The sequence below is a fragment of the Mesocricetus auratus genome, unplaced genomic scaffold (assembly GCF_017639785.1).
Source record: "Mesocricetus auratus isolate SY011 unplaced genomic scaffold, BCM_Maur_2.0 Super-Scaffold_100006, whole genome shotgun sequence".
Taxonomy (NCBI): domain Eukaryota; kingdom Metazoa; phylum Chordata; class Mammalia; order Rodentia; family Cricetidae; genus Mesocricetus; species Mesocricetus auratus.
Genome location: NW_024429190.1, coordinates 77,531,812 through 77,556,304, shown reverse-complemented (window position 1 = coordinate 77,556,304; position 24,493 = coordinate 77,531,812). Strand labels below are relative to the sequence as shown.

General features: G+C 45.4%; 2 protein-coding genes, 1 non-coding gene and 1 pseudogene across 3 annotated transcripts; 2 read left to right on the top strand and 2 right to left on the bottom strand.

Moving 5' to 3' along the window:
• Nucleotides 1-1,957: 1,957 nt before the first annotated feature.
• Nucleotides 1,958-2,115, bottom strand: LOC121141042. The gene has a single exon (XR_005877989.1). It is a non-coding gene; the product is annotated as a U1 spliceosomal RNA (small nuclear RNA).
• A 677-nt stretch (nucleotides 2,116-2,792) lies between these two features.
• On the top strand, nucleotides 2,793-8,793 carry CUNH4orf36 (chromosome unknown C4orf36 homolog). The gene is made up of 4 exons (XM_021230864.2): nucleotides 2,793-2,944; nucleotides 3,446-3,580; nucleotides 7,483-7,637; nucleotides 7,892-8,793. Exons 2-4 carry the CDS (start codon nucleotides 3,516-3,518, stop codon nucleotides 8,023-8,025), a joined length of 354 nt encoding a protein of 117 aa, XP_021086523.1. The 5' UTR covers nucleotides 2,793-2,944; nucleotides 3,446-3,515; the 3' UTR covers nucleotides 8,026-8,793.
• On the bottom strand, nucleotides 5,557-6,357 carry LOC121140902 (phosphoglycerate mutase 1-like). The gene has a single exon (XM_040747544.1). It carries the CDS (start codon nucleotides 6,320-6,322, stop codon nucleotides 5,558-5,560), a length of 765 nt encoding a protein of 254 aa, XP_040603478.1. The 5' UTR covers nucleotides 6,323-6,357; the 3' UTR covers nucleotide 5,557.
• Nucleotides 8,794-11,092: 2,299 nt separating the features above from the next.
• LOC101842528 lies at nucleotides 11,093-13,252 on the top strand (annotated as a pseudogene).
• The last annotated feature ends 11,241 nt before the right edge of the window (nucleotides 13,253-24,493 follow it).

Sequence of the window (24,493 nt, the reverse complement as noted above, 5' to 3'; positions counted from 1 at the left end):
CCATGTGTGCTCATTTCTGGGTTTATTATTATGTCCCAATGGCCTACATATCTGCTTTTGTGCCCTTACCATACTGTCTTTGTCATTGTGATTGACTGCAATATGAGGTTAGGTACTGTGAAATTGCTGGCAGCTTCTTTCCGGTCAGGACTGCTGTGGTGTTTTTGTGTCTCCATAAAACTTTTAGGATTTTTTTGTTTAGTTCTAGGAAGAATAGCATTGGGATTTTGATGGGCTTTCATAGAATTTGTAGGTTAGTCATTTTCACAGTATTAATTCTGCCAACTAGGAGAATTGAATGAAAGTCTTCCCCAAGTCTTTTTATACTCTTTAATTTCTTTTTTCGTTGTCTTAAAGTTTTCATTGTGCTGAGTGGTGGTGGTGGTGGTGGTGGTGGTGGCACACACCTTTAATCCCAGCACTTGGGAGACAGAGGCAGGTGGATCTCTGAGTCTGAGGCCAGCCTGATCTACAGAGTAAGTTCCAGAACAGCCAGAGCTACAAAGAGAAACTCGTGTTGAAAAAACAAAATCTCTATATAAACTGGGACGCATTGGCACACACCTTTAACCTCAGGAGGCCACCAATCATGTGGTAATTAAATGAGTCAGTTGTGCACTGAATTGAACAGCATCTAAAACATGGTAAGTGCTATTACAGTTACTGAAAGTTCCTGTTTGGGCACTCATCTGGTTGGCAGTCTTCTTTGTAACTTTGTAATTTTAACACTAGGAGGCATCAGTTCTCACTTTAACAATTAAAATGAAGAATGTTAACCAACTGTAGGATAAGGAAGAGGTACCAGCAAAATGGGGAGAGACTAAGAGATGGAGGTAAAGATGGGCATAAACAAGAGACACAGAAAGAGGAGGGAGGAGAGGGGAAGCAAAGAGAGGTAGAATTTGGTAATTTAAGTTAGGGCACAAAGTATTGGGATTTATCCCAGGAACTTCATAAATGTATCCATACTCTTTGTTCAAGTTCATTATTTTTTCTTACTGACCCTATGTCCCTTCCTGCTAGAATTTGGTACTTCCTCTTTCTTTCTTTCTTTCTTTCTTTCTTTCTTTCTTTCTTTCTTTCTTTCTTTCTTTCTTTTCCAAGATAGGGTTTCTCTGTAATAGTTCTGACTGTCCTGGAACTCTGGAACTCACTCTGTAGACCAGGCTGACCTAGAACTCATAAAGATCCACTTGCCTCTCTCTGTCTCTTGAGTGCTGGGATTAAAGGTGTGTGCCACCATCGCCCAGCTCATTAAAATTTTTTTATGTGTATGGCTATTTTCTCCTTTCATGTATGTATGTCTGTGTGCCATGTGCATGTATGTAGTCTGTAGAGGTCAGATGACAGCATCAGATCTTTTGGGGCTGCAGTTAGAGGGCTGTGGATGGCCACGTGGGTGCTGGGATTTGAATCTGTATCCTCTGGAGGAGTAGCCAGAGCTCTTAACTGCTGAACCATCTCTCTATCTCTTAAGGCTTTATTTTGAGTGTTAGGGTATTTTTTCCTGCATGCATGTCTATGCACCTTGTATGTACATGCCCTTAGAGGCCGGAAAAGGGTGTTGGATGCTCTGGAACAGGAGTTTCAGATGGTTGTTAGCCCCACGTGGATGCTGGGAATGGAATCTGGGTCTTCTGAAGAGCAACAGGTGCTCTTTTCCACTGAGGTATTTCTCCAGCCAAAATGTGGTATTTCTAAAGAAGATTCAGAAAATAGTCTATTTGTAGGTCTCCATTGGACAGCCTCCTTGAATGGCTAGTTTTATTTCTCCTGTAGTTGTGGGGATGCAGTGCGGTCACATACTCTTTGTTGATGTAGTTAAGGATTATGAGTGGGTCTGGATGAGCGTTTGCTAGATCATTGTAGGGCACCTGTCTGTAAAAATGTTTTCTGTTCGTTGTTATCTTCCTCCTCTCCTCTTCCTCCTCTCCCCCGTCCTCTTCTAATTCAGACGGAAGGGTAAATATAGTCCCCTACTACCACAAATTATGCAGTGGAGCATCTCACATTTGGGGAACTTGCAGGGCTCCCCACATCCAGAGTGCAATGGATAAGACTCGCCCTGGGAAAACCACCTTTGTGATCATGACATCTCCCTTGCCAGCTAAGTATAGGTTGGACTGTCGAGGTGGCTCAGGGATAAAGGCTTGCAGCCACGCCTAATGACCTGCATGTTTGAAGCCACACTGGGCTACATAGTGGTCGTAGGTCATTCTAGATTGACTCTCAACAAAACCAAACGGGAAAGAAGTGTGACAGGTAAAGAGATTGGTATGTTTGACTTTAAAAGCTGGCCTTGGAACTCACTACGTACTGAGTGTGCATTCTCCTCTCAATCGGAACCCTTTGCCTGTTTCACAGGGCTGTCACTACTCACGATGATATAATCTTTCCCTTCGTGGCTCACAGACTCTCAAGCATTATCTGTAATCCTTACAACCCAGGAAACCTACACATAAGATATTCTCCTTGCTTTAGGAAGTCATTTAGGGTCAGAGGAGGGAGGAGCAACTCTAGCAAACCCTCCCGCATTGTGCTACCATTTGTGTGTGTCACCCTAAGAAGTGACTAGATGGACCCCCACGGTCACGGTTTTGATGACAATCCACTCAAATCCATCTGCTCTTTGTAGATGCTATCGCCAGAGCCTGGACCGTGGGCATGGACAGAGGTTGTCACCCGCTCGTGAAGTGTGACTCCCACCGCGGACCGGTTGAGTCAGAGCACCCTATGCGCGCACACAAAGCCCTTTATTGAGGCGGCGGTTGACGCAAGGCGAGCACGGGCAAGTGGGAGCGCATGAGCAAGCAAGCCGGCTCATTAGCAGGCGGGCGCCCGAGCAAGTAGATAGGCGCGCGTCCGCGGCGGGGCGGCTGCGAGTGCGCGGCCATGTGCGCCTAGCGCTTGCCGCCCTGGGTCGCGGGGCCGCGGCTCCAGCCGGGTACAGAGGGCCGGAAGCGGATGGGCGTGGGAGGGCCGCAGGGCAACTCGCTGCTCTGCCCCAGCCTGTTCTGTATGGAACTGCGCCGTGGGAAGGGCGGTGGCCAGTGCAAGCTTGGCGATGTCGGGGCGTAGAGCTGCGGGATCATTGTCCCTATCACAGCCACAAGGGTGCGCAGCTGTGAGGACTCAGGCGCAGGCAGTAACCACCTATGGTGCCATGGCGCACCACTGCCAACTGCATCCTCTCACAGGACAGCTGCCGCTGGACTTTCCCTCTTCTTCGATGGTGTCTGAACTGATAGAGCAACTGCCTGAAAAACGAACACAGCTAGCTTTTATGTTCATGGAACACAGCTAGCTTTTATGTTCATGGTTCAGATACATGGAATGTTTACGAAAGTGCTTCCTGACACCCCTCAATGTTTTGTCGCGACCTTTTGATTATTTGGCCCTACCATATTCAAATTAGAGCTGTTAACTAAGACTGTTATTCTTTCAGGCAAAGTGAATAGAGCATCGGAGATGCTACACCAGGCTCCTATGTAAGGAAAAGATTGTCATCGTTCGCCATGGCATATGGCTTGCCAAGAAGGAACACAGTGCAAACCATTTTGAAGGGCAGCTGTTATAAAGTGTAAGTACACACACACACACACACACACACACACACACACACTACGATAGTATTGCTGGAGTTTGTGACGGGTTTGGCACTCTTGTTCGCAGCAAGTTAATAGAGTATATGAAAGCATTTCAAAGTGTCTGGATTTTGTTTCTAAAAGGCTACTTGGAAAAATTATTTATCTTTATGTTTGTACATTCCTCTTTGTATGTGCACTGTGTTTGAGCAGGTTCCCATGGAGGACAGAAGACCTCCCCTGGAAGTGGAGTTAACAGGTGGTGTCAGCTGCCCTCTGTAGACACTGGGAACCAAACCCCTTAACGGATGACCCATCTTGCAGCTTCCCAAATACTACTTTTATAAGGATATACAAACGGGGGGCTAGAGAGATGGCTCATGGATGAACAGCACCCTCTGCTTTTGCAAGGATCAGAACTTGGTTCCTAGTACCCACAGTCTCCAACTCCAGTTCCAGGGGACCTGTCACCCTCTTCTGGACCCAAGGGGCATAAAGCATGCATGAATACCTATACATATGTGCAAGCAAAACACACACACACACACATATATATAATCTGAAAAATAAGTTTTGCATACAGGGGAGGACACTTTCACATCATAGTTCATCATTGAGGTAAGTCAAAGCACAAACTCTAGGCAGGAGCTTGAAGAAGAAACCTTGGAGGAACACTGCTTGCTGACTGGCTCAAGGCTCATGCTTAACTAACCATACATCCCCAGACCACCTGCCTCCAGGTAGTGTTGCAACCCACTGCGAGCTGGGCCTTCCAATGTAACTAAAAGTAAAGATAGCCCCCCCCCCCAGATGAGGCCATAGGACTTGTGATCTGGGAAATCCCTCAGTTGAGATTCCCTTCTTAGGTCATTCTAGGCTGTATCAAGTTGACAGTTGCAACTGAGACACAATTCTATTCAGTCTTCACACCAAAGAAAGACTTTGAAATGAGAAGACATGTTTCTAGGTTGATCAAACCACAGCCATGTGCTTATGATATTCTGGGGGAGACTGCATTACCTTACTTAAAAACATTTTAATTTTTAAGTTAGCATATAAAATAGTGGGGTTCTTTCTTTTTAAAAAAAAACGCCTTTTTTTTTATTGCACATCACTCCTTTATTATACTGATCTGGAAAGAGATTTAGTAGTTATGCCCAAAACGAGTTCTGAACCCACATAGTAGGGCCAAGCAGCTGGAACATGATTCAGACAGTGAAAGACAAAACCTGGACATGATCAAAGGGAACTGCACCTCTCCAAAGCAAGGCAGAGGTAACTTAACACAGCGAGAAGCACTCCTGCCCCTTGAGGACACAGAGTTTATCCCATCTAATATGAGGAATGGCTTATTTTCTGGTGATCACATGGAACTATTTCAATCACCACTAGAAACAGCAGAGGGGCTTTTTCTGCTGATAAATACATATGTACCCTTTTTTTTTTTGTAAAAGTAAATGTAACAACACAAGACTTGACAGGATTGATCCCAACCTTCCAGGGCCAGCAGCTCCTTTAGGATCAGATAGGAAGGTAGTATGTTTAAGTCACCATGTGAGTTACCTTCACCTTCTACTGGAATGGCTACAGCCCCCAGTTACCTAACTGGGACAAAACTTGGCTGCAGCTTCTCACTGGTTACATCACTGCATGGTTCTTCTTCCTAAAGCCAACCCTTAGTAAACACAGGACTAAGAAAAGTAATCACTACCTCTCACCTCTCCTGGTAAGAGGCGATGTCCCTGGATGTGGACCAAGAACCTGCACCCCAGAGGTGTTTTTCTGACTAGGCTCTATGAAGGGAGTGGGTGCAGGGGATAAAATACTAAATGAAAATGGGAGCCATGGGTCCCCATCTGCAACTACAACTTAAACTTAAGATTCTAAAGATGTAGTCAGTGTGGCAGGTGTTGGGGGAGGGTGCAGGAGGCGTAAACAGGCAGGGAGGAGGGTGTTAGGGTAGGAGTCTGCCTTCACTTCTTGACCTTGCCCTGAGCAGCCACAGCTTCCATGGCTTTCTGCACGGTCTCTTCATCTCCCAGGAACTGCATGGGTTTGACAGGCTTCAAGTTCTTGTCCAACTCATAGACAATGGGAATGCCTGTTGGCAGGTTCAGCTCCATGATGGCCTCTTCTGAGAGCCCCTCCAGATGCTTGATGATGCCCCGAAGGCCTGTGCCATGGGCTGCAATCAGGACTCTTTTCCCCTCCTTGATCTGAGGGACAATTTCTTTATTCCAGAAGGGCAGAGCTCTGGCAATAGAGTCCTTGAGGCTCTCACAGGAGGGTAGCTGGTCCTCAGTAAGGTCTGCGTACCTGCGATCCTTACTGATGTTGCTGTAGAAGGGATGATCAGGCTCCATTGGAGGCGGTGGGACATCGTAAGATCGCCTCCAGATCTTTACCTGCGCCTCACCATGCTTAGCAGCAGTTTCTGCTTTATTGAGACCAGTCAGACCCCCATAGTGTCGCTCATTAAGGCGCCAGCTCCTGACCACTGGCAGCCACATCTGGTCAATGGCATCCAAGACTGTCCAGAGGGTCCGGATTGCTCTCTTCTGCACGGAAGTGAAGCAGATGTCAAATTCATAGCCAGCATCTCGCAATGCCTGTCCGCCACGCTTCGCCTCCTCGTGGCCCGCCGGGCTCAGGTCAGCATCGTACCAGCCGCTGAAGCGGTTCTCTAGGTTCCAGGCGCTCTCGCCGTGCCGGATCAGCACTAGCTTGTAGGCGGCCATGGCGACAGGCAGGAGGATGCGGCAGAGACTGAGCAAAACGGCCTTTTTTTTTTAAAAAAAAGATTTTATTTATTTATTATGTATACAGTGTTCTGCATGTATGCTTGCACACCAGAAGAGGGCACCAGATCTCATTATAGATGGTTGTGAGCCACCAAGTGGTTGCTGGGAATTGAATTCAGGACCTCTGGAAGAACAGTCAATTCTCTTAACCACTGAGCCATCTCCAGCCCTAAAAAATTGTTTTTCAAGACAGGGTTTCTCTGTGTAACAGCCCTGGCGGTCCTGGAACTCACTTTGTAGACCAGGCTGGCCTCAAACTCACTGAGAGCTGACTGCCTCTGCCTCCTGAGTGCTGGGATTAAAGGTGTGAGCCACCACCGCCCAGCGTGTTTCTTAATATTATGTCTAAATGTATATGTCTGTGTGTTTTTCTTTAGTTTCAGTCATTCAAAAACAGCTTTACCGCTGCCATCTTAACACACATCTTGAGAGTATACAAATGTACTAATAAGACTTGTATAGAGCACTTCCTTAGCTGGTGTGCCAAGGTTCAGTTTAGCTTACCGTCCTCTTTGGCAGACAGTGTATGTTAACATGGACTTTTCAGTCTGGAGTCCTGGGCTCCAAACCTGGCTCCCTCTGTGCACTGTGTCTTATCCTTATCTCCCACACCTGTAACACAGTGCACGCTCATCTATTGTGGTGGGGCTTGCAAATGAACCAATGCAGGTCTAAGACCTGCTGGTTGCCTGGGATACAGGGAACACATAATGAACACACATTGTTACCACCACACAGTAGTCCCAGTAGCTAGCCAGGGCATCATGGTAAGACCCTGTGTCAATATATATATATATATATATATATATGTATATATATATGTATGAATATATATGTATATATATATTTATATAAAGACATTGTAGCCTATAGTTCCTGTTTACCATCTCATTAGTGGATTTCCTGGAATTGTAATCTGCTGCACTGTAAACAAATCCTGTCTCTGTTAATTAGTAGTTTTTTTTTTATTCCTAGTTATGGTGGTAACTCTGGAAAATCCTCTAAAAACCAAACTGGAGGGAAGGGTAGCAAGACATCTGTATTTCACATAGCATGCCCGATTACAAACTGAACAAGTCCATGAACTTTTGCTTCAGACAGGAACCGTGGGACCTTGCAGAGCTCACAAAGACCTGGTACACAAACTTAGCGAACATCAAGTTGCCGTTCTTGGGAGAAATTACATTCTGTAGTCCCATAAAGCTCGCGGCATGCAAAACTGTCAAGGAAGGCCTGCTCCCTTCAGCACAAAGTAAGTCTTCTTTCTTTCTTCTTTTTTCTTTCTTTCTCCTTCCTTCTTTCCTTCCTTCCTTCCAATCTACTTTAATAAATGATTTATCATTTGCTAGTGACCACAACACTTTTAAGTTTGTCATCCACACCTGTGCTCCCCATCTGTCCTCAGTCAAGTTGTTAATTCTTCAGCAGTGTCCAACTGCTCTGTGTTCTGAGATGCTGCCAGGTGAAACCGCCACTCAGACGACTTCGTTTGTTTTATCCTTTTAGCCATCAAAGTAGAGAACGAGTATGAAATGAAGCGCCTAACCAAGCTGAAGCAACAGGAGAAGGCTCGTGAGGAGGTCCAGGTTGCACTAAGGCAGCAGAGAGTCGGCTTGAGAACGCCGCTTCAACCCAAGTGACCCCTTGTGCTGCTGAGTCTGAGCCTGTTTCCGGCGTCCATGGGGATGGAGGTCTCCAATTCTTGCACGGTGTCAAGGAGACACAGAGGTGCCCATGGATGACTGGGCCAGTGTTTCTAGGCATGGCGTGGTAGACATTGACGGAGCTCCTGGCTTCCTGCCGCTCTCTTGTTCTTTGTGTCACATACAGCAGCCCTCCCTGTAAGTAGATGCACACGCACCTGGAGTTGAGTCGTTTTGTGTTTCTCATTTCATGCTTATAAGATGGCGTGGAGGACAGTCCTCGTGAGACGCAGCACTCTGAAGAAACACTGCGTCTTTGAGATCCCAAGGAGAGTTCTCAGAAAGGCGGTGAGAGAGAAGTTCTCTTAAAAAGGAGAAACTGCACATTTTCGTCTGGTTAAGAAAATGGTAGATTACATTTCAGTAACTCCACAGCTGTCACTCTTTGGTAAAGTGTCACTTATTATACCCATGCAGCACTTTATTTTTTAACGCTTTATCATGTGGCCCTTTAAAGAGAGACTTACTCTGTTTTTTGTTATCCTGAAAAAATTGTCAAGCCACTTTCCTTTCAGCTAATGATCTTTTTACAATGGACCTGGAGCAGGTGTTGTGTGTGCACATGCTCCTGAAAGGGTCATGAAGGGACAAAGAAGGCTTTATTGTGAGGAAAATTCATGTTTGCAGAGTGAGGAATTAACTGGAAAGAACTGAACTTGTATGTTTTCTAGAATTTACATACAATAAAACATATTTGGATAATAATGTTGTATTTAAGCACTGGTTTTTTTTTTGTTGTTTTTTAAAGGTGGTTCAACAGAGATCTTAGGATCTTCTCATCCCCTGACTTCACAGAGGGTTCTGTGATGTAGCGGTTTTTAAACTCTCAGCCTTGAGTCGGTTTGTAACACAGCGGTAGAGTGTATGTGAGGTCTGGGTCTCCAGCACTGAGAAACAGAAACAGAACAGACTCTAGACTTGCTTTTCTTCAGTTGCACATAGCAATGTGACTCAGGCTGGGTGACTTTTTCTTCAAGTCTATGCGCAAAGTGGTGGTAAGAATGGTAAGTAGTTTATAGTGATGTCATGGTACTGGATGAATTACCGGGGTAAAATGAGAATTCCTCTGGTGTTAACCATTGCTGTGGGCACAGCACCCTGTTGTGTCATTATAATCTAGGTGTAGAAAATGGTGTTTACCTGACTCTGTCAACCTTTGTGGAAACCAGAACTGTTGAATTTTTCAGAAAATGTCTTGTGTGGTATGTACCCCTGCCATTCCAACATGCAAGAGGTTGGAGTCCGGCAGGGGGATTTTTGAGTTTGAAGCCAGCCTGGGGGAGAGAAAGATCTTGAGTGTGTGTGTGTGTGTGTGTGTGTGTGTTCAGGTTGTGTGACCTGGTATTTTAATTCAAAGTATGGCACTAGACTAAAGAGGTGGGTCAGTTGGTAAAGGTTCTTGCTGTCAAGCCTGATGACCTAAATCCATTCCCTGGGACTCACATGGGGACAGATGAGAACTGATTCTTGTAGACTGTCCTCTGACCTCCACACATATATCATGTCATGTGCATGCCCATACACATACATGTGCACATATACACACTATTGTTGGACAACTTTTGCTAGGGGGACTCCACACAGGTCTACTCACCCCAGATGAAGAACCAACAGCAGACTGAAGTGCAGAACCACGGAAGTCCAACTTGGTGAACCGGGAGTTACTTACAACAATGTGGATGGAGGACCAGAAATGACTCACAGATGGCTGCATCCCCAAAGCCTGCCTTAGCATGGCGACAGCTCACAAAAGCTGCGGACCTGCAGCACACTGCACAGCCTGTAGGCAGCTCAACAGTTTGGAGAGTGTCCTTTCCAAGTTACTCAGTTGGTCTACACCTCTCCCAGGTAGAAGCCAATCTTGTCTTAGTCATCTTTGCATCTTGGCTTGGCTACTCTGGCAGGGAGAAGCCTAGTGAATCTGGTCAGTTTCAGGGACTTCCTGAAGCTATTTTGAGTTGTTTTCCTTCCTAACTTAAGGAACTTCTTACAGGATGGAATGTTTTAATATGTACATGCAGGGTGGAGATGGAGAGACAGACAGACACATAGATAGACATGAGCACATCCCGAGTGAATGTGTATTAATGATGTAGGCACAGCCATGACAAGGGCCAAGGCCACAGACCCAAGGGAAATTGACAAAGCCCTCTTCTTCTTCCGGTCCAAGTACACATGTTTGCCGAGTATTTATCAGCATGTGCAAAAATAGTACCCTAAATGCACTGTTCTCCTTCTGTTTACAGCTCAAGGCTGCTGCCCCCAGAGACCTGCTTCCGAGAGCAGCTAAGCCACCCTACCATCCCGCACATAGTAAACACATGGAGGTTACCGGTTACTTGTGTGCAGTTTTTCTGCACGTGTGTCTGTGTGCCTGTCCTTTATTTCCTTGCAGGCCCTGGGGAGGGTTCCAGGATCAAGCCACACTATGTTTATGGAAGTTCTGAGGTGTCTTTGTTTAAAAAAGTGGTGTTATCGCTGATAATAGCTTGTCACATCTTTCCCTTAAGAGCACTCTGGATAGTTTGTGTGCAGAAAGGTGACATCTGAGTGTCCCCCTGTAGTTCCCCATAACATAGAGAGTGAGTGGCTTGTGGTTGACACTCAGGACCTTGTAGGGCCTGTCACACATGTCATATCTTCCCTCAGATACAGGTTATGCTAGGTTTCTAGTCTTTGTGCTGCTGTGAAAGTTAATGAACATGTACCTTTAAAATTTTTTTTTTGCCAAAAGCTTTCCTGCAGAAAGCATCTAACAGCATCTTAAGATGAGATTTGAAGACACAGCAGTTCCGCGTTAGTTGAGAGAAAAGTGCCTTCTGCAGCTGCACGAGTCTTCTGACTACACAATAGTTGCAGGCACGTGTTCTTTTTCTCTCTTAATACTGCTTGTGAAGATAGGAGGAGGAGCTGGTGGCTCCTAGGCTAGGTCCCGGTGCTTGGTGGGTGGTGGCCTCATCCCTGCTCATCCTCCCGGGCCCGGGGACACTCCTGCCCCAGTCATGCTGAGCAGAGTATGGAAGCAGCTGATTATGAAGTGCTACCCGTGCGAGAGCAGCTGTTCCACGACAGGGTCCGCAAGTGCATCATCTCAATACTTCTGTTTGCAACATTGTACATCCTCTGTATCTTCCTGATGGGCTCCAAGAAACCCGCCTAGTTCACCACAGTGGTTGATGAAGATGCCACAGCTAACAAGATTGCATTTTTCTCTTCTCCAATGTCCCTCATCTTCCTTATGCCCTCTGCATATTTCTTCACAGAGTCTGAGGGTTTCACTGGCTCCAGAAAGGGTGTCCTGGGCCGGGTCTATGAGACAGTGGTGATGCTGATACTCCTCCTCACCCTGCTTGTGCTGGGCATGGCGTGGGTGGCGTCAGCCATTGTAGACAATGACAAGGCCAGCAGAGAGTCGCTCTTTGACTTCTGGGAGTACTAACCCCCTACCTCTATTCCTGTATCTCCTTCCTCAGAGTTCTCCTGTTCCTGGTGTACACTCCCCTAGGTCTGGCCCGCATGTTCTCAGTCACTGGGAAGTTGCTGGTCAAGCCCCGGCTGCTAGAAGACCTGGAAGAACAGCTGAATTGTTGAGCCTTTGAGGAGGCAGCTCTGACTCAACGATTCTGCAATCCCTCCTCCTGCTGGCTGCCTTTGGACATGCAGCTGCTGCACAGACAGGTCCTGGCTCTGCAGACACAGAGGGTCCTCTTAGAAAAGCGATGGAAGGCTTCGGCCTGGCAGCGGAACCTGGGCTACCCTCTGACCATGCTGTGCTTGCTGCTGCTGATGGGCCTGTCCGTGCTTGTTGTGGCCATCCGTATCCTGGAGCTGCTCATCGATGAGGCTGCCACGCCAAGGGGCATTCAGGATGTCTCCCTGGGTCAGGTCTCCTTTTCCAAACTGGGATCCTTTGGTGTCATCATCCAGGTCATGTTGATCTTTTAGCTGATGGTGTCCTCAGTCATGGGTTTCTACAGTTCTCCACTCTTCCGAAGCCTGAGGCCTAGATGGCACGACACTTCCTGTCTTCTCGGACCCTTTGGCTGACTTGCTTCGACCTGCTGGGTGACTTTGGACCCTTCAACTGGCTGGGCAATTTCTACATCGTGTTCCTCTACAACGCAGTCTTTGCTGGCCTCACCACACTCTGTCTAGTGAAGCCCTTCACTGCAGCTGTGAGGGCAGAGCTCACCTGAGCCTTTGGGCTGGACAGACTGCCACTGCCTGTCTCTGGTTTCCCCTGGTCCCCTGGCTGCTGAATCAACACACTCCATCTCTTGAGCGAAGGTTTTAAAGTCACATTTTAAAGTGTATTCTTTGGCAATTTTATATGTGAGTACAATGTATTTAGATCATATACAACAATATTCCCTGCTCCAACTCCTCACAGGCTACCCTCCACATTCTGCCTACAACTTCTATGTCCAAAAACCAACCAACCAACCAAACAACAAATCGACTGAGTTTAACTAGAGCTACCCAAATACTCATGGATGCCCTCCTGGAGCATGGGACAATGAATGACCATGGGCTACTGAAGAAAACAGACACTCCCTCCTGGAGCAGCCACCCCTTAAGTGCCATTATCTCCTTGGGCATGGGTGGGATCTTAGACTGGAGTACTGACTGATCTTGTGCCAGCAACCACAGTGGCTATGAGTTCATGGGTGCAGTGTCTCCGGTCATGTCCAGAAGACATTTCACAGCAACTTGACTCTGGTTCTCCTAATCTTTCTGACCCTTCTCTTTGATGTTCTTTGAGCTCTGAGAGAGGGAAATGTCAGGTGATGTAGATGTCAGGTTTAGCACTCCATAGTCTCATATATTCTCTTCACTTTCCCTGGTTGAGTCTATTAACTATCATCCACTCTACAGAGAAACTTCTCTTTGCACATCTTACAACTTTCCCTTGAAATGTAGGTATTTGTAAAAGTAGCCAGCCCACCTTACCTTATAACTTTCTCTTGAAACATAGGCATTTGTAAAAAGAGCCAGTCCCTGTTGAGGGAAAAGGACTATCCTTTTTGCTTTTCTCAGTAGCTTCTAACCTTGCATCCAGACTACCACTTTGTTGAGGACCAAACCCTGGAGTTGGAGAGACAGCTCAGAAGTTAAGAGCACTTGTTGCTCCTGCACATAACCTAGGTTTGATTTCCAGCACACACATGGCGGTGCTGACGGTTCTTGAATAAGCTTTTTAGATCGGCTTCTAATTGGCAAAGATCCACCTGCTTCTTCCTCCACAGTGCTGGGATTAAAGCGTGTATATAATGTCAACAGCCTGGCATTCTGTTGTTTTGAACAACTGAATGTATGACAGTCACTCTAGGTTTTTAAGATTATGGGAAAGATATGCATTATGGATCCACTCATCCTGGTACCAAGTAAGATGGGCATAATGATCTATTTATCCCAGTTATCAAATAAGACAGGCATTTATTAACCAGCTCATCCTGGTATCAAGATGAGCATTGTGAGCTCAAGCCTAGTCACCGAGTAAGTAGCATCAATGATCAAAAGCAATCAGTGACTACACAAAGATGCAGTGCAAACTTGAGAGTTACAGACATGGTTCTTGTTGAAGGGCAGCAGCTTCTCAGCCTCGCTCTGTTGACACCACACCACATCGACATCAGGGAAGAATGTGCAATTCTGTTTTCTCCGAGGAGAAAACTGTCCAGTGATGGGGAATGCTCTTCTGGGTATATGTTTGTCTTGTTGGTTGATGAATAAAGCACTGTTAGCAAATAGGGAAGCAAGATAGGTAGTACTAGGAGAGGTGAAGGATTCTGGGAAATGGAGGCACAGTCAGTCACCATGTAGGATATGAGAAGAGTAAGAGGTCTGAACCCTTTCTCCAGTAAGAGAAAACTGCATGGAAATACTCAGATTAGCAGTTATGGGTTGATGATTAAGTCAGAGCTAGCCAACAAGAAACCATAGCAAACGGCCAATGATGTCATAATTAATATAGCATCCTGCATGTTCATTGGGACTGATGTGGTTCTGGGACCAGGCTGGCGGGAAGAGTTATTGTAATAGTCCAGGTTTTCAAGAGAAATTGCAAATGACGAAGAAACATTTTCTTTATGGGCTGGTAAGGTACCCATGCTTCTCTGAATAAGTCCTTACTGTAAGCAAATAATGAAACTTATCAGGATACACATACTCACACTCACTTGCACACACACACACACACACACACACATAAAGGAATAAAAAATAATCTCAATACTTTAAAGCTGTATGAAGTTGTTTTGTGCCATGATGACATGAATGTCACCTGCTTATTCTGTAGCTCACAGCCTGGATGCAGAGTAAATGCACTCCTTTTACGTTACTGTCTGTAATCCATGAGTCCCAACAGTTAATGCCTCCAACAATTTTCTTGGAAACTATGTTTCCAAAAGTCTACAAGTCTACTGAACAATATAACTGCTGACATGATTGTTAGTTTTAATACCTTAAAAATCACATATAAGTGTAACAAGAGTCTTAATAAAAGCCCATAAAAAGATATAGGGGAAAATACTGAGATCAGGGAGGGGGAGGAGCAAGCCAAAGCCACCTTTATCTCACTAGCTTCCCAGTAGAAAAGAGACCCGTTTTTCTCTTATCTATATTCCTTTCTCTGACCAACCATCTCACTTCCTGTCTGTCTATACAGACCTCCAGACCTCTGTGGTTAGTTAGTGGCAAGCTTCACTCTCTGATCTTCAGACACACTTTATTTGTACAAACAAGATATTGCCATACTTAAGATAGTAATAGAAATGTCCAGGTTTTTAGTTTATAGATTTGGTTTTTTGTCACTCCTTTCTATGAGTTGTGTTTCCTTGAGGCCAAAAAAAAAAAAAAAAAAAAAAAAAAAAAAAGGAGGGGGAGAATGGTGGGTGGATCTGGATTTCAATAGAGAGAGATAAATATATTTCTTTCTTATAAAGCAACCAGTTATAAATGTATTTTGTGGTGGAGAAACAAATAAGTCCAGACTATAATGACACATGTGGACGGTGCCATGCTGACATTCATTACTTTGTATGTTATGCTAAAATTTAAAATGAAACAAATATGATTTAAAGGGTCAAGGAGAGGTTTGTTTCTAAAAACAGCTCCCTCTCCCCGTCCTGGTTCTCACACTGGAGACAGGTAACTTTGCCTGCTCATTCTATTTCTACGTGTTGTCATGTGACCAACCCACACGATCATGTTGCGATGTTGAGTGTTTTTCCCCTCTGTGGGGATAATATATTGATTTATCAGCAGAAAAAAGAAAATAAGTACTTTCTCTTTGCCCCAGCTTCAACTCAAAAGTAACCCTTCTATTTCCCTCTAAATCTTAAATCGTATTATGATTTCCCTCAGATCAATCCTACTGCTCTATTTGGGCTGCAATGTTAAAAATCCCATTTTTTCCTCAGATAAAGAAGACCCAGCATCTGGTGAGGGCCCTTCCTCCTTTAGAGGTACCACCATATGTGGAAGGCACTAGCTAGTTCTGGGATTTCTCTTAAAGATCCACTTGTTATGGGCGTTTATATGTGTTTATTGTGGGCACCTGTGTTCAAGCATATACCATGGCACACATACGGAGGTCAGATGCCAACTTGCAGGAGTCACTTCTACCTACCTTTTGGGTCCTGGGGATTGAACTCAGATTGTATGACTTCTGAGCAAGGCCCTTATCTGCTGAGCGGGATCACTGGCCCACATGGAGCATGGTTTCTCTTTCAGTGTCTACTCCTGAGTTATGTTTATCCTCAGCTTATGATCTTTTGAGGGAGTGTAGGTGCCAGGGTGCATAAGGCCAGAGGACACCATTTGTTACATGATTGACAAGCCCTCAGCCACATTAACCAAGACAGAGAGAGAGAAGAACAAAATAATATTAGCGATGAAAAGGATGACATTACAGCAGGTACCAATGAAATCCAGAAAATGAGGGGGCCATGCATTAACATTGTACATTGCACCGAACTAGAAAATCTGAGAGCATGTGACCCCACACAGTTGACGAAGTTGAAATAATTTAAAAGACTTATAAAAATAAGAGTAAAGCCATAATTTAAAATCCTCCAGCTGAAAAAATGCCCAGGTCCAGATGTCAGCACAGGATTTTACAAGTCATCCAAAAGACAACTAACGCTAGAACTTCTAAATTTTTTCCATAAAATAGAAAAGGACATCTATAAAAATAGCATTATCTGGGCTGGAGAGATGGTTCAGAGGTGAAGAACATTGGCTTCTCTTCCAGAGGTCTTAAGTTCAATTCCCAGCCACCACTTGGTAGCTCACAACCATCTGTAATGAGATCTGGTGCCCTCTTCTGGCCTGCAGGCATACAGCAGGCAGAACACTGAACATATTAAATAATAAATCTTAAAAAAAACAGTATTATCCTGAATCTGAAACCAGACAAAAACAACAACAACAACAAAAAATCTACAGACCAATCTCCCGAATGAACACAAAATTCTCAGTAAGATACTTGCAAATTAAACTCCGCACATCCCAAAGTTCTTTCACTGTGATCAAGTTAGCTTTATTCCAGGCATACAGTGGTGATTCAACTTAACTAAATCAATAAGTGTAATTTGTCATACAAATGGTCTGAATGATGGATCACATGATCATCTTAATAAATGCAGACAAAATCTAATATCCCTTCATGATAAAATCCTCAGAGAGACTAGGGAACACTTCCCATATTATTATTATTATTATTATTGGTTTTTCTTGACAGGGTTTCTCTGTGGCTTTGGAGGCTGTCCTGGAACTAGCTCTTACAGACCAGCTGGCCTCGAACTCACAGAGATATGCCTGCCTCTGCCTCCTGATGCTGGGATTAAAGGCGTGCATACTTCCCATCTTAATATAGGCTACTTAGGACAAATCTGTAGTCAAGATTATGGTACATGGAGAGACACTCCACTAACACTGGCATCCCCAGTAATGTTAGGAACATGACAAGGGTGCTCACTGCCATCACTCCTATTCATTAGAGTGCCGGAAGCCATACCTAGAGTAGTAAGGTAAAAGAAACAGGAGAGAGACAAATATGGAAGGAAGAAATCAAAGCAGCCTTACTTGTAGATGACATGATTCTGTACCTGAGACACCCTAAGGTAAACACCAGGAAACTCCTAGATCTGAAGGACAAGTTCAGCCAATCGGCAGGTTACAAAATCAACTTCTACAAAACCAGTCATCGAGCTGGGCGATAGTGGCGCACGCCTTTAATCCCAGCACTCGGGAGGCAGAGGCAGGCGGATCTCTGTGAGTTCGAGGCCAGGCTGGACCGACAGCCTCCGAAACAATACAGAGAAACCCTGTCTTGTAAAAACAAACAAACAAACAAAAAAAAACCCAAAAAACCAAAAAACAGTCATCTTTTTATATACCAATGACAAACATATCAAGAAAGTAATCAAGGAAATAACCCACTCACAGCAGCCTAAACAGTGTGCCTTGAAATTAACCTAAGGAAAAGAAACCCACAACAACAACAACAACAACAACAACACACCCTGACAACCCTGAAGAAAGAAATTGAAAAAGGCACAGGAGACAGAGAGGCCTCCCACGCTCATGGGTAGGTAGCAATACTGCAACAACATTCACCTACAAAAAGCAATCTACAAGTTCAATGCAGCCCCAACCAAAATGCCAGCTCAATTCTTCACAGAAATAAAACAAATGCACATAGAAGCACAAAAGCTTCATTATCCTGTAAATAACAATTGTTGGAAGTAATAAAAACATCTGATTTCAAGAACTATAGCGGGGGGAGGGCCTAGGCCCTGCCCCAGATGAAATGACAGATTGTGGAGATCCCCCATGGAGGGCCTCACCCTCCCTTAGAGAATGGCGTGGGGATTGGGTGGGGGACTGGGGGGGCTGGTAGAGGGCCAAGAGAGGGGGGGAGAGGAAGCTGGGATCGACATGTGAAGCAAGTATGTTTCTAATTTAAATAAAAAAAGTGGTTAAAAAAAAAAGAACTATAGCGATAAATCAAAAGCCTGCTTTAAAAACTGTCTATGGAACTTAAGCTCTCAAAAGAAGAAAACACAAATGGTTAATAAAAATAATAGGTAGAAAAGTTTAATCAGGGAGGGGTGGGGAGGAGATGGAAGAGGAGGAGAGTGGGGAGTGAAATACAAATTAGATATATGAAAAAGAAGCATACAGAAGCCTGATTTACAAGTTTACTGGAAACACAATAAAAACCCATTTTAAATGGAGATGTCTTCCATGGGTAGATTACGCTCCTCCCAGAAGCCATGGGTTATCAAATAAATTTCAATGTCAGGTGCACATCACTTCCCTATAAATTGTTGGCCAGGGAGGTCCCAAAGTATCTACAAACAAAGCAATGGCTATTGCTTTGGTAGAAGTTTATGTTAAGACCCGATTCCTGGAAACAACACATTTTAGTCAGAGCACAGAGAAATCAAACTGGAGCCAGGCTGGGTGCTTCCTTCCTATCAGCTAGTCTTCCTAGTGCCTGGAGGTGCTACATGGTCCCCTGGGGGCGAAACACTAACAGCAGTCTTACCCAACTATGAAGCCTTGAAGTCACAATAACCACCTCCTAGGAAGAGGTGTCCTCTAGTGCAAGAGTGTATGACTACTCAGAAGCTAAGTGTCTTAGTCAGGGTTTCTATTGCTGCCATGAAACACCATGACCAAAGCAAGTGTGTGGGGGGAATAAAAGGGTTAACTTGGCTTACACTTCTTACACTTCCATAGCGCTGTTCATCACTGTAGGAAGTCAGGATAGGAACTCAAGTCAGGGCAGGAACCTGGAGGCAGGAGCTGATGCAGAGGCCATGGAGGGTGCTGCTTACTGGCTTGCGCCCTATGGCTTGTTTAGCCTGCTTTCTTATAGAACCCAGGACTACCAGCTCAGGGATGGCACCACCCACCATGGGCTGGGTCCTCCCCCATTGATCAGTAGTTGAGAAAATGCCCTATAGGCTTGCCTACAGCCCGATTTTATGGAGGCATTTTCTCAATTGTTGTTCCCTCCTTTCTGGTGACTCTAGCCTGTGTCAAGATGACATAAAATTAGACAGCACAATTGACCTTGTCAACCTGATAAGACCTCAGATTAATAAATACCACAAACATAAAACATATTCCAAACTTAAAGTCCCAAAGTCTTTACCAATTCAAATACTTTAAAAGTTCAGTCCTGGACTGGAGAGATGACTCAGAGGTTAAGAGCACTAGCTGCTCTTGTAGAGGCCCTGAGTTCAATTCCCAGTACCCATGTGGTGGCTCACAACAATCTTTAATGATGTGTGCAGACAGAACACTGTATACATAACAAACAAATAAATAAAGTCTTTAAAACAAAACAAAAGATTAATTAAAAAATGAATTCAGTTTCTATAGAAATCCAAAGTCTCCTAAAAACCCAAATTTCTCTTAAAAATTCAAAGTCTCTCAACTGTGGGTTCCTATAAAATAAATAAAAGCTTTTACTTCAATAGGGAAGAGTATGGGTACAGTCACAATCTGAACAAAGCAAAACCAAACTCATGATCTTCTAGGTTCCTTCAAAGGGTTTGGGTCACTTCTCTACTCTGTAACACACACAGCTTGTCTTCTAAGCTAGGGCAGGCTCCATGCACCACTGCTGCACAAACCAAACCAAACTCCAACAGTATAAATAATTTTGTGTCCCATGTCTGGGATCCACCACTTCTCTGGCCCTAACCTCTACGGCACACACAGCTTGTCTTCTAGGCTCCAGCTGGCTCCACTCCATGGCTGCTGATGTTCTTGGTGACCGTCCCATGGTCCTGGCATCTTCAAAATTCTGGGTCTTCTGCTGCTACCGGGCTGCACTTTCAGGATTTCCTGGGCCCTCTTCAGGCACACCATGCTAAGCCTCAGCTGCTTTCTATAACCCCTTCGTGCCTTCAAAACCAGCACCACCGGTGTGGCTCTTATACTACCAAGGTCAGCTGCCAACAAAAGGTACAACTTTGGCCGCTTCTGGAGCACAGCTTCTGTGTGCTGGTCTGAAGGAAACACTTCCCAGAAGATCTCACCTCAGTGATGCTGGGCTCTTGCTAATCATAGCTGCTTCTTCAGCCCCAGCTGACCAGACACCACAGTTTCTTCATATACATGGCCCGGTAGAGCCTTTGCTTTCCTCTGAAACTTCACAAGCCAGGCCTCCATTGTTCACATTGCTCTCAAGGTCCTCATCGTCTAAGCTCATACAGAACAGTTCACCAAGCTCTCGACCTGTAATGACTTCTCCAGCCAAAAGCCCTTGCACAATCATCCTCAAAATATGTTCAGGTCCGTCACAGCAATACCCCACAGATCTGGTATCAACTTGTCTTAGTTAGGGTCACTATTGCTGTGAGGAAACACCATGACCAAAAGCAAGCTGGGGAGGAAAGGGTTAACTTGGCTTACAGTTCGACATCAGTGTTCATCATTGAAGGAAATCAAACTGGGTAGGAACTTAGAGGTGTTGTGCCCAAATTCTGAACCCCAAATCACCAAGAGGCTCATTTCTATGCAAAAGCAAAGAGTCTTTTATTGTTGATGTTTAACGAGCTAACCCCATTAGCTCGGGCCCTTTACCCCACCACCAAGGCGAATGGCTGGAGAAAGACCCCAAGCAACCTCGAGGCAGGGATCTTAAAGGGCAGTGTAAGGGGAGTGTCTAGGGGCATGAAAGAGTCTCAGGATTGGTGCGCTTCCAGGTTTCCAGAGCGGTTGCTATGCTCTGCACGTCACTGTTGTGCACTGTCCGTAAAGCACACCCAGAGCCGTAAAGCACAGCCCTGCCAGCTAACTTCTGATTGGTTCCTTGCCATGAGGAGGGCGTCTGACCTTAGTGACCAGGACAGGAGAGGGCAAGGTCATGCAAGCACATGTTAGCCTGTAATGGCTGCTAAAACGGGGAGGCTGGTCACTACAGAGGCAGGAACTGATGCAGAAGCCATGAAGGGGTTTTGCTTGTCGGCTTGCTCTTTATAGCAAGTCGGCTCAGTCTGCTCTCTTACAGAACCCAGAATCACCAGCCCAGGGATGGCACTGTCCATAATGGGCCGGGCCTTCCCCCATCAATCGCTTTTAAAAAATTTATTTATTTCTATTTTATATACATTGGTGTTCTGCCATGGGTGTTGGATCCCCTAGAACTGGAGTTATAGATAGCTGTGAGCTGCCATGTGGGTGCTGGGAATTAAACTTAGGTCCTCTGAAAGAGCAGTCAGTGCTCTTAACCACTGAACCATTTCTCCAGCCCCCCCCCCCCCCCCCCTCCATCAATCACTTTAACTAAGAAAATCCTCTCCAGGCTTGCCTGCAGCCGGATCTTAAGGGGTCATTTTCTCAGTCGAGATTTCCCCCCTCTCAGGTGACTCTAGCCTGTGTCAAACTGACATAAAATTAGGTAGCACAGTAACCAGCTTTTCTGATTGGACTTGAGGTCAGCTCCCCATTAGGCAACTCATGCCAGATTCCAAAATCCTGGTTAAGAGCCTGGCTGTGGAGGCAATAGGCCCCAGGGGGAACCCACTACCATGCTCTGCTAAAATGTTGAGTTGTCAAACTGCCTTTAAATACTAATGTTTCAGCCGGGCTTGGTTGAGCATGCCTTAAATCCCAGCACTCCAAAGGCAGAAGCAGGTGGATACTTGATACTTGAGTTTGAGGCCAGCCTGGTCTATAGAGTGAGTTCCAGGATAGCCAGGGCTACACAGAGAAACCCTGTCTAGAAAAAAAATTCTTTTTTGTTTTTGCTTTTCAAGACAGGGTTTCTCTGTGTAGCTTTGGAGCCTACACAGAGACCTGCCTGCCTCTGCCTCCCTAGTGCTGGGATTAAAGGCATGTGCCACCCTTGCCCAGCCTAAAATCTTTTTGGTCCAGACAAAGTATCTCAGATTCAGGGGCCTCTGGGAATGTCACATCCAGCATTTGTAGGCCAGCACGGACCTGGGATAATTAATAAAGCTGGTGTAGGAAGAGCTAGGAAGTTCAAAACCCAGAGGAGCCAGGTGTAGGTACATCCGGGTTCGTTTCTCAGTCCCTCATCCTATTCCAGCCTCAGTTGCCCCACTGGGCTACTGGGAGGCTCAGGTCTGGGGGGGGGTCTAAGAGAAACAGATGAGTTCCCTCAAAACACCTCAGTGTTTTAAGATCTTGTCCTCCACTTGGCACTCATCCCCTGCCACTGGCCCCTTTCCCAAGCAGGGGCAGAGATGACCACAAAACACAAAAACCTGGGAAGCAGGGCATGATGGGGAAGAGGGAAAGCCAATCATAGACAGCGCTGCTCTGTCATCCCACCCCCAGGAAGCTGAAGCATGAGGACTGTGGTGAAGTCTAGGCCAGAGAGGGCTACGAGTGAGGCTCAACTTCAAACAAACAAACAAACAAACAAAAAACAAAAACCACAATGAAAACACAGGAAACCACCAAATTCACCACAAGGGTGTTCAGTAGCTGGCTTCCTCCTGACAGTAAGGATGAACCCCCTTTGGCTTCTGTGCTCTGTGGTCAATACTTGGGGTTACACACCTGCCTCCCCAGAGCAAAGACCTAGCTTCTCTAGCTTCTCTGGCTGGCACCCCATGTGCACCCCATCCACAATGGCCCGGAAGAGGTGTGGCACTTGTTGGTGTCCAACTTGGTGTCTTAGATGTGTCCCTGGATTGTTGGAACTGTCATGCCCCCGGCTGGCACACTTGTTGGTGCCCACCCGTAAGCTGGTGATGCTGTGGATCTCAGGGTGTGGTTCTTGGGGTCACAAAGGTGTTGTCTGGTACTGCAGTCAGTCATATCCGACCGGCTGGAACATATATTGCTGCCACCCATCCGTAGTCCAATGGCACACTGACTGGCTGTCATGGTGCCACCATGGAAGTTCCTCTGATGCTTGGCCTTGATGTCCACACCACTCTGCGCCGCTTGGCTTTGGCCTTCCCTGCTGTGAAAGGAGAGACACTTGCACCTGTGTCTTGTCCCCAGTTGCACAAGTAACTCCTATTAAACTCAGAGGGTCACACACAGAAAGAACGCGGGAGTGTGGGCGGGGCTTGGTGAGAAGGGCTGTGGCAGGAGAAGGGGAGGATGAGGGAGGGAAACAGGGGAGGAAGTAGCTAACGTTCATTATTTAGACAGGTGAAACTGTCAAGCAAAATGTAAAAGGATTACCCACAAAACAAGCCAATCTCTTTATTGGTAAATTGAAACCACTAAAAAGAAGAAAGTGGAGCCGGGCTCTGGTGGCACACACCTTTAATACCAGCACTGGGGAGGCAGAGGCAGGTGAATCTTTGTGAGTTTGAGGCCAACCTGGCCTACAGAGCAAATTCCAGAACATCCAGGGCTACACAGAGAAACCCAGTCTTGAAAACCTAAAAGAAACAAACAAATAAATAAATGAAATAAGAGAAAGAAAGTGTGGAAGACAGGGTGAATATCCTCTTTTGTTGTCCACACTGGCACTGGATCTGTCTCCTCTTTCCCATTTTGGTTCTGTATATTTTTGCTTGTTTGTATGTTTTGAGATAGGGTGCTATTTTGTAGTCTAGGGAGGCCTGGAACTCATGGTAATCCTCCTGCCTTAGTCTCCAGAACACAGGAATTATAGGTGTAACCAAGCACGCCCAGATTGTTTATGTACCTTAGCAAGGCTACTGAAAAGCAATTTAGAGCCCATAATACATGCAAGGACAGTCTTTGTGCTTAGGATCTCGAGTGTTTGAACCAAATAATTACTGCACAATAGAGAACAAGTTAGGGTGCTGTCCTTTCCAGCACACTCTTTTAGTGTCCATTAGTTTATTTATTGTATCATTTAGTACTTGTATAAACAGGAGTCAAAGGTTAAGGTAAATAATAATGACAGGACATGGCACTGAATTTGAATATCAGTAACAATGAAATATACAATAAAAGTTCATACATTTGTCATCTATCTATCATCTATCTGTCTATCTATCTATCTATCTATCTATCTATCTATCTATCTATCTATCTATCTTGCATCTTGAGACAGGGTTTCTCTGTGTTTAACACTCATGGATGTTCTGGAACTCACTCTGTAGACAAAGCTGGTCTCCAACTCACAGAGATCCGCCTGCCTCTGCCTCCTGAGTTCTGGGATTAAAAGGAGTGTGCCATCACTGCCCAGCTTGCCTTTTATTTTTAAGAACTCATAGGGGAGATTTATTTATTTTCATTTGCTTATATAGAAATGAACTCAAGTCATCAGACTTGCCTGGAACTTACTATGTAGACCAGGCTGGCCTCAAACTCAGAGATCCACCTGCCTCTGCCTTGGGAGAGCTGGGATAAAACGTGTAGGCTAGCATGCCCCATGTGTTTTTATTTATTTTCATAGTTGAGACTTAGAAGTGGCTTCCACATC

Coding starts and splice junctions, on each gene's coding strand:
- LOC121140902 (XM_040747544.1), bottom strand. CDS start 6,322: ATGGCCGCCTACAAGCTAGTGCTGATCCGGCACGGCGAGAGCGCCTGG.
- CUNH4orf36 (XM_021230864.2), top strand. CDS start 3,516: ATGGCATATGGCTTGCCAAGAAGGAACACAGTGCAAACCATTTTGAAG. Junction 3,581..7,482: donor AAGGGCAGCTGTTATAAAGT/GTAAGTACACAC, acceptor CTTTTGCTTCAG/ACAGGAACCGTGGGACCTTG. Junction 7,638..7,891: donor CCTGCTCCCTTCAGCACAAA/GTAAGTCTTCTT, acceptor TTATCCTTTTAG/CCATCAAAGTAGAGAACGAG.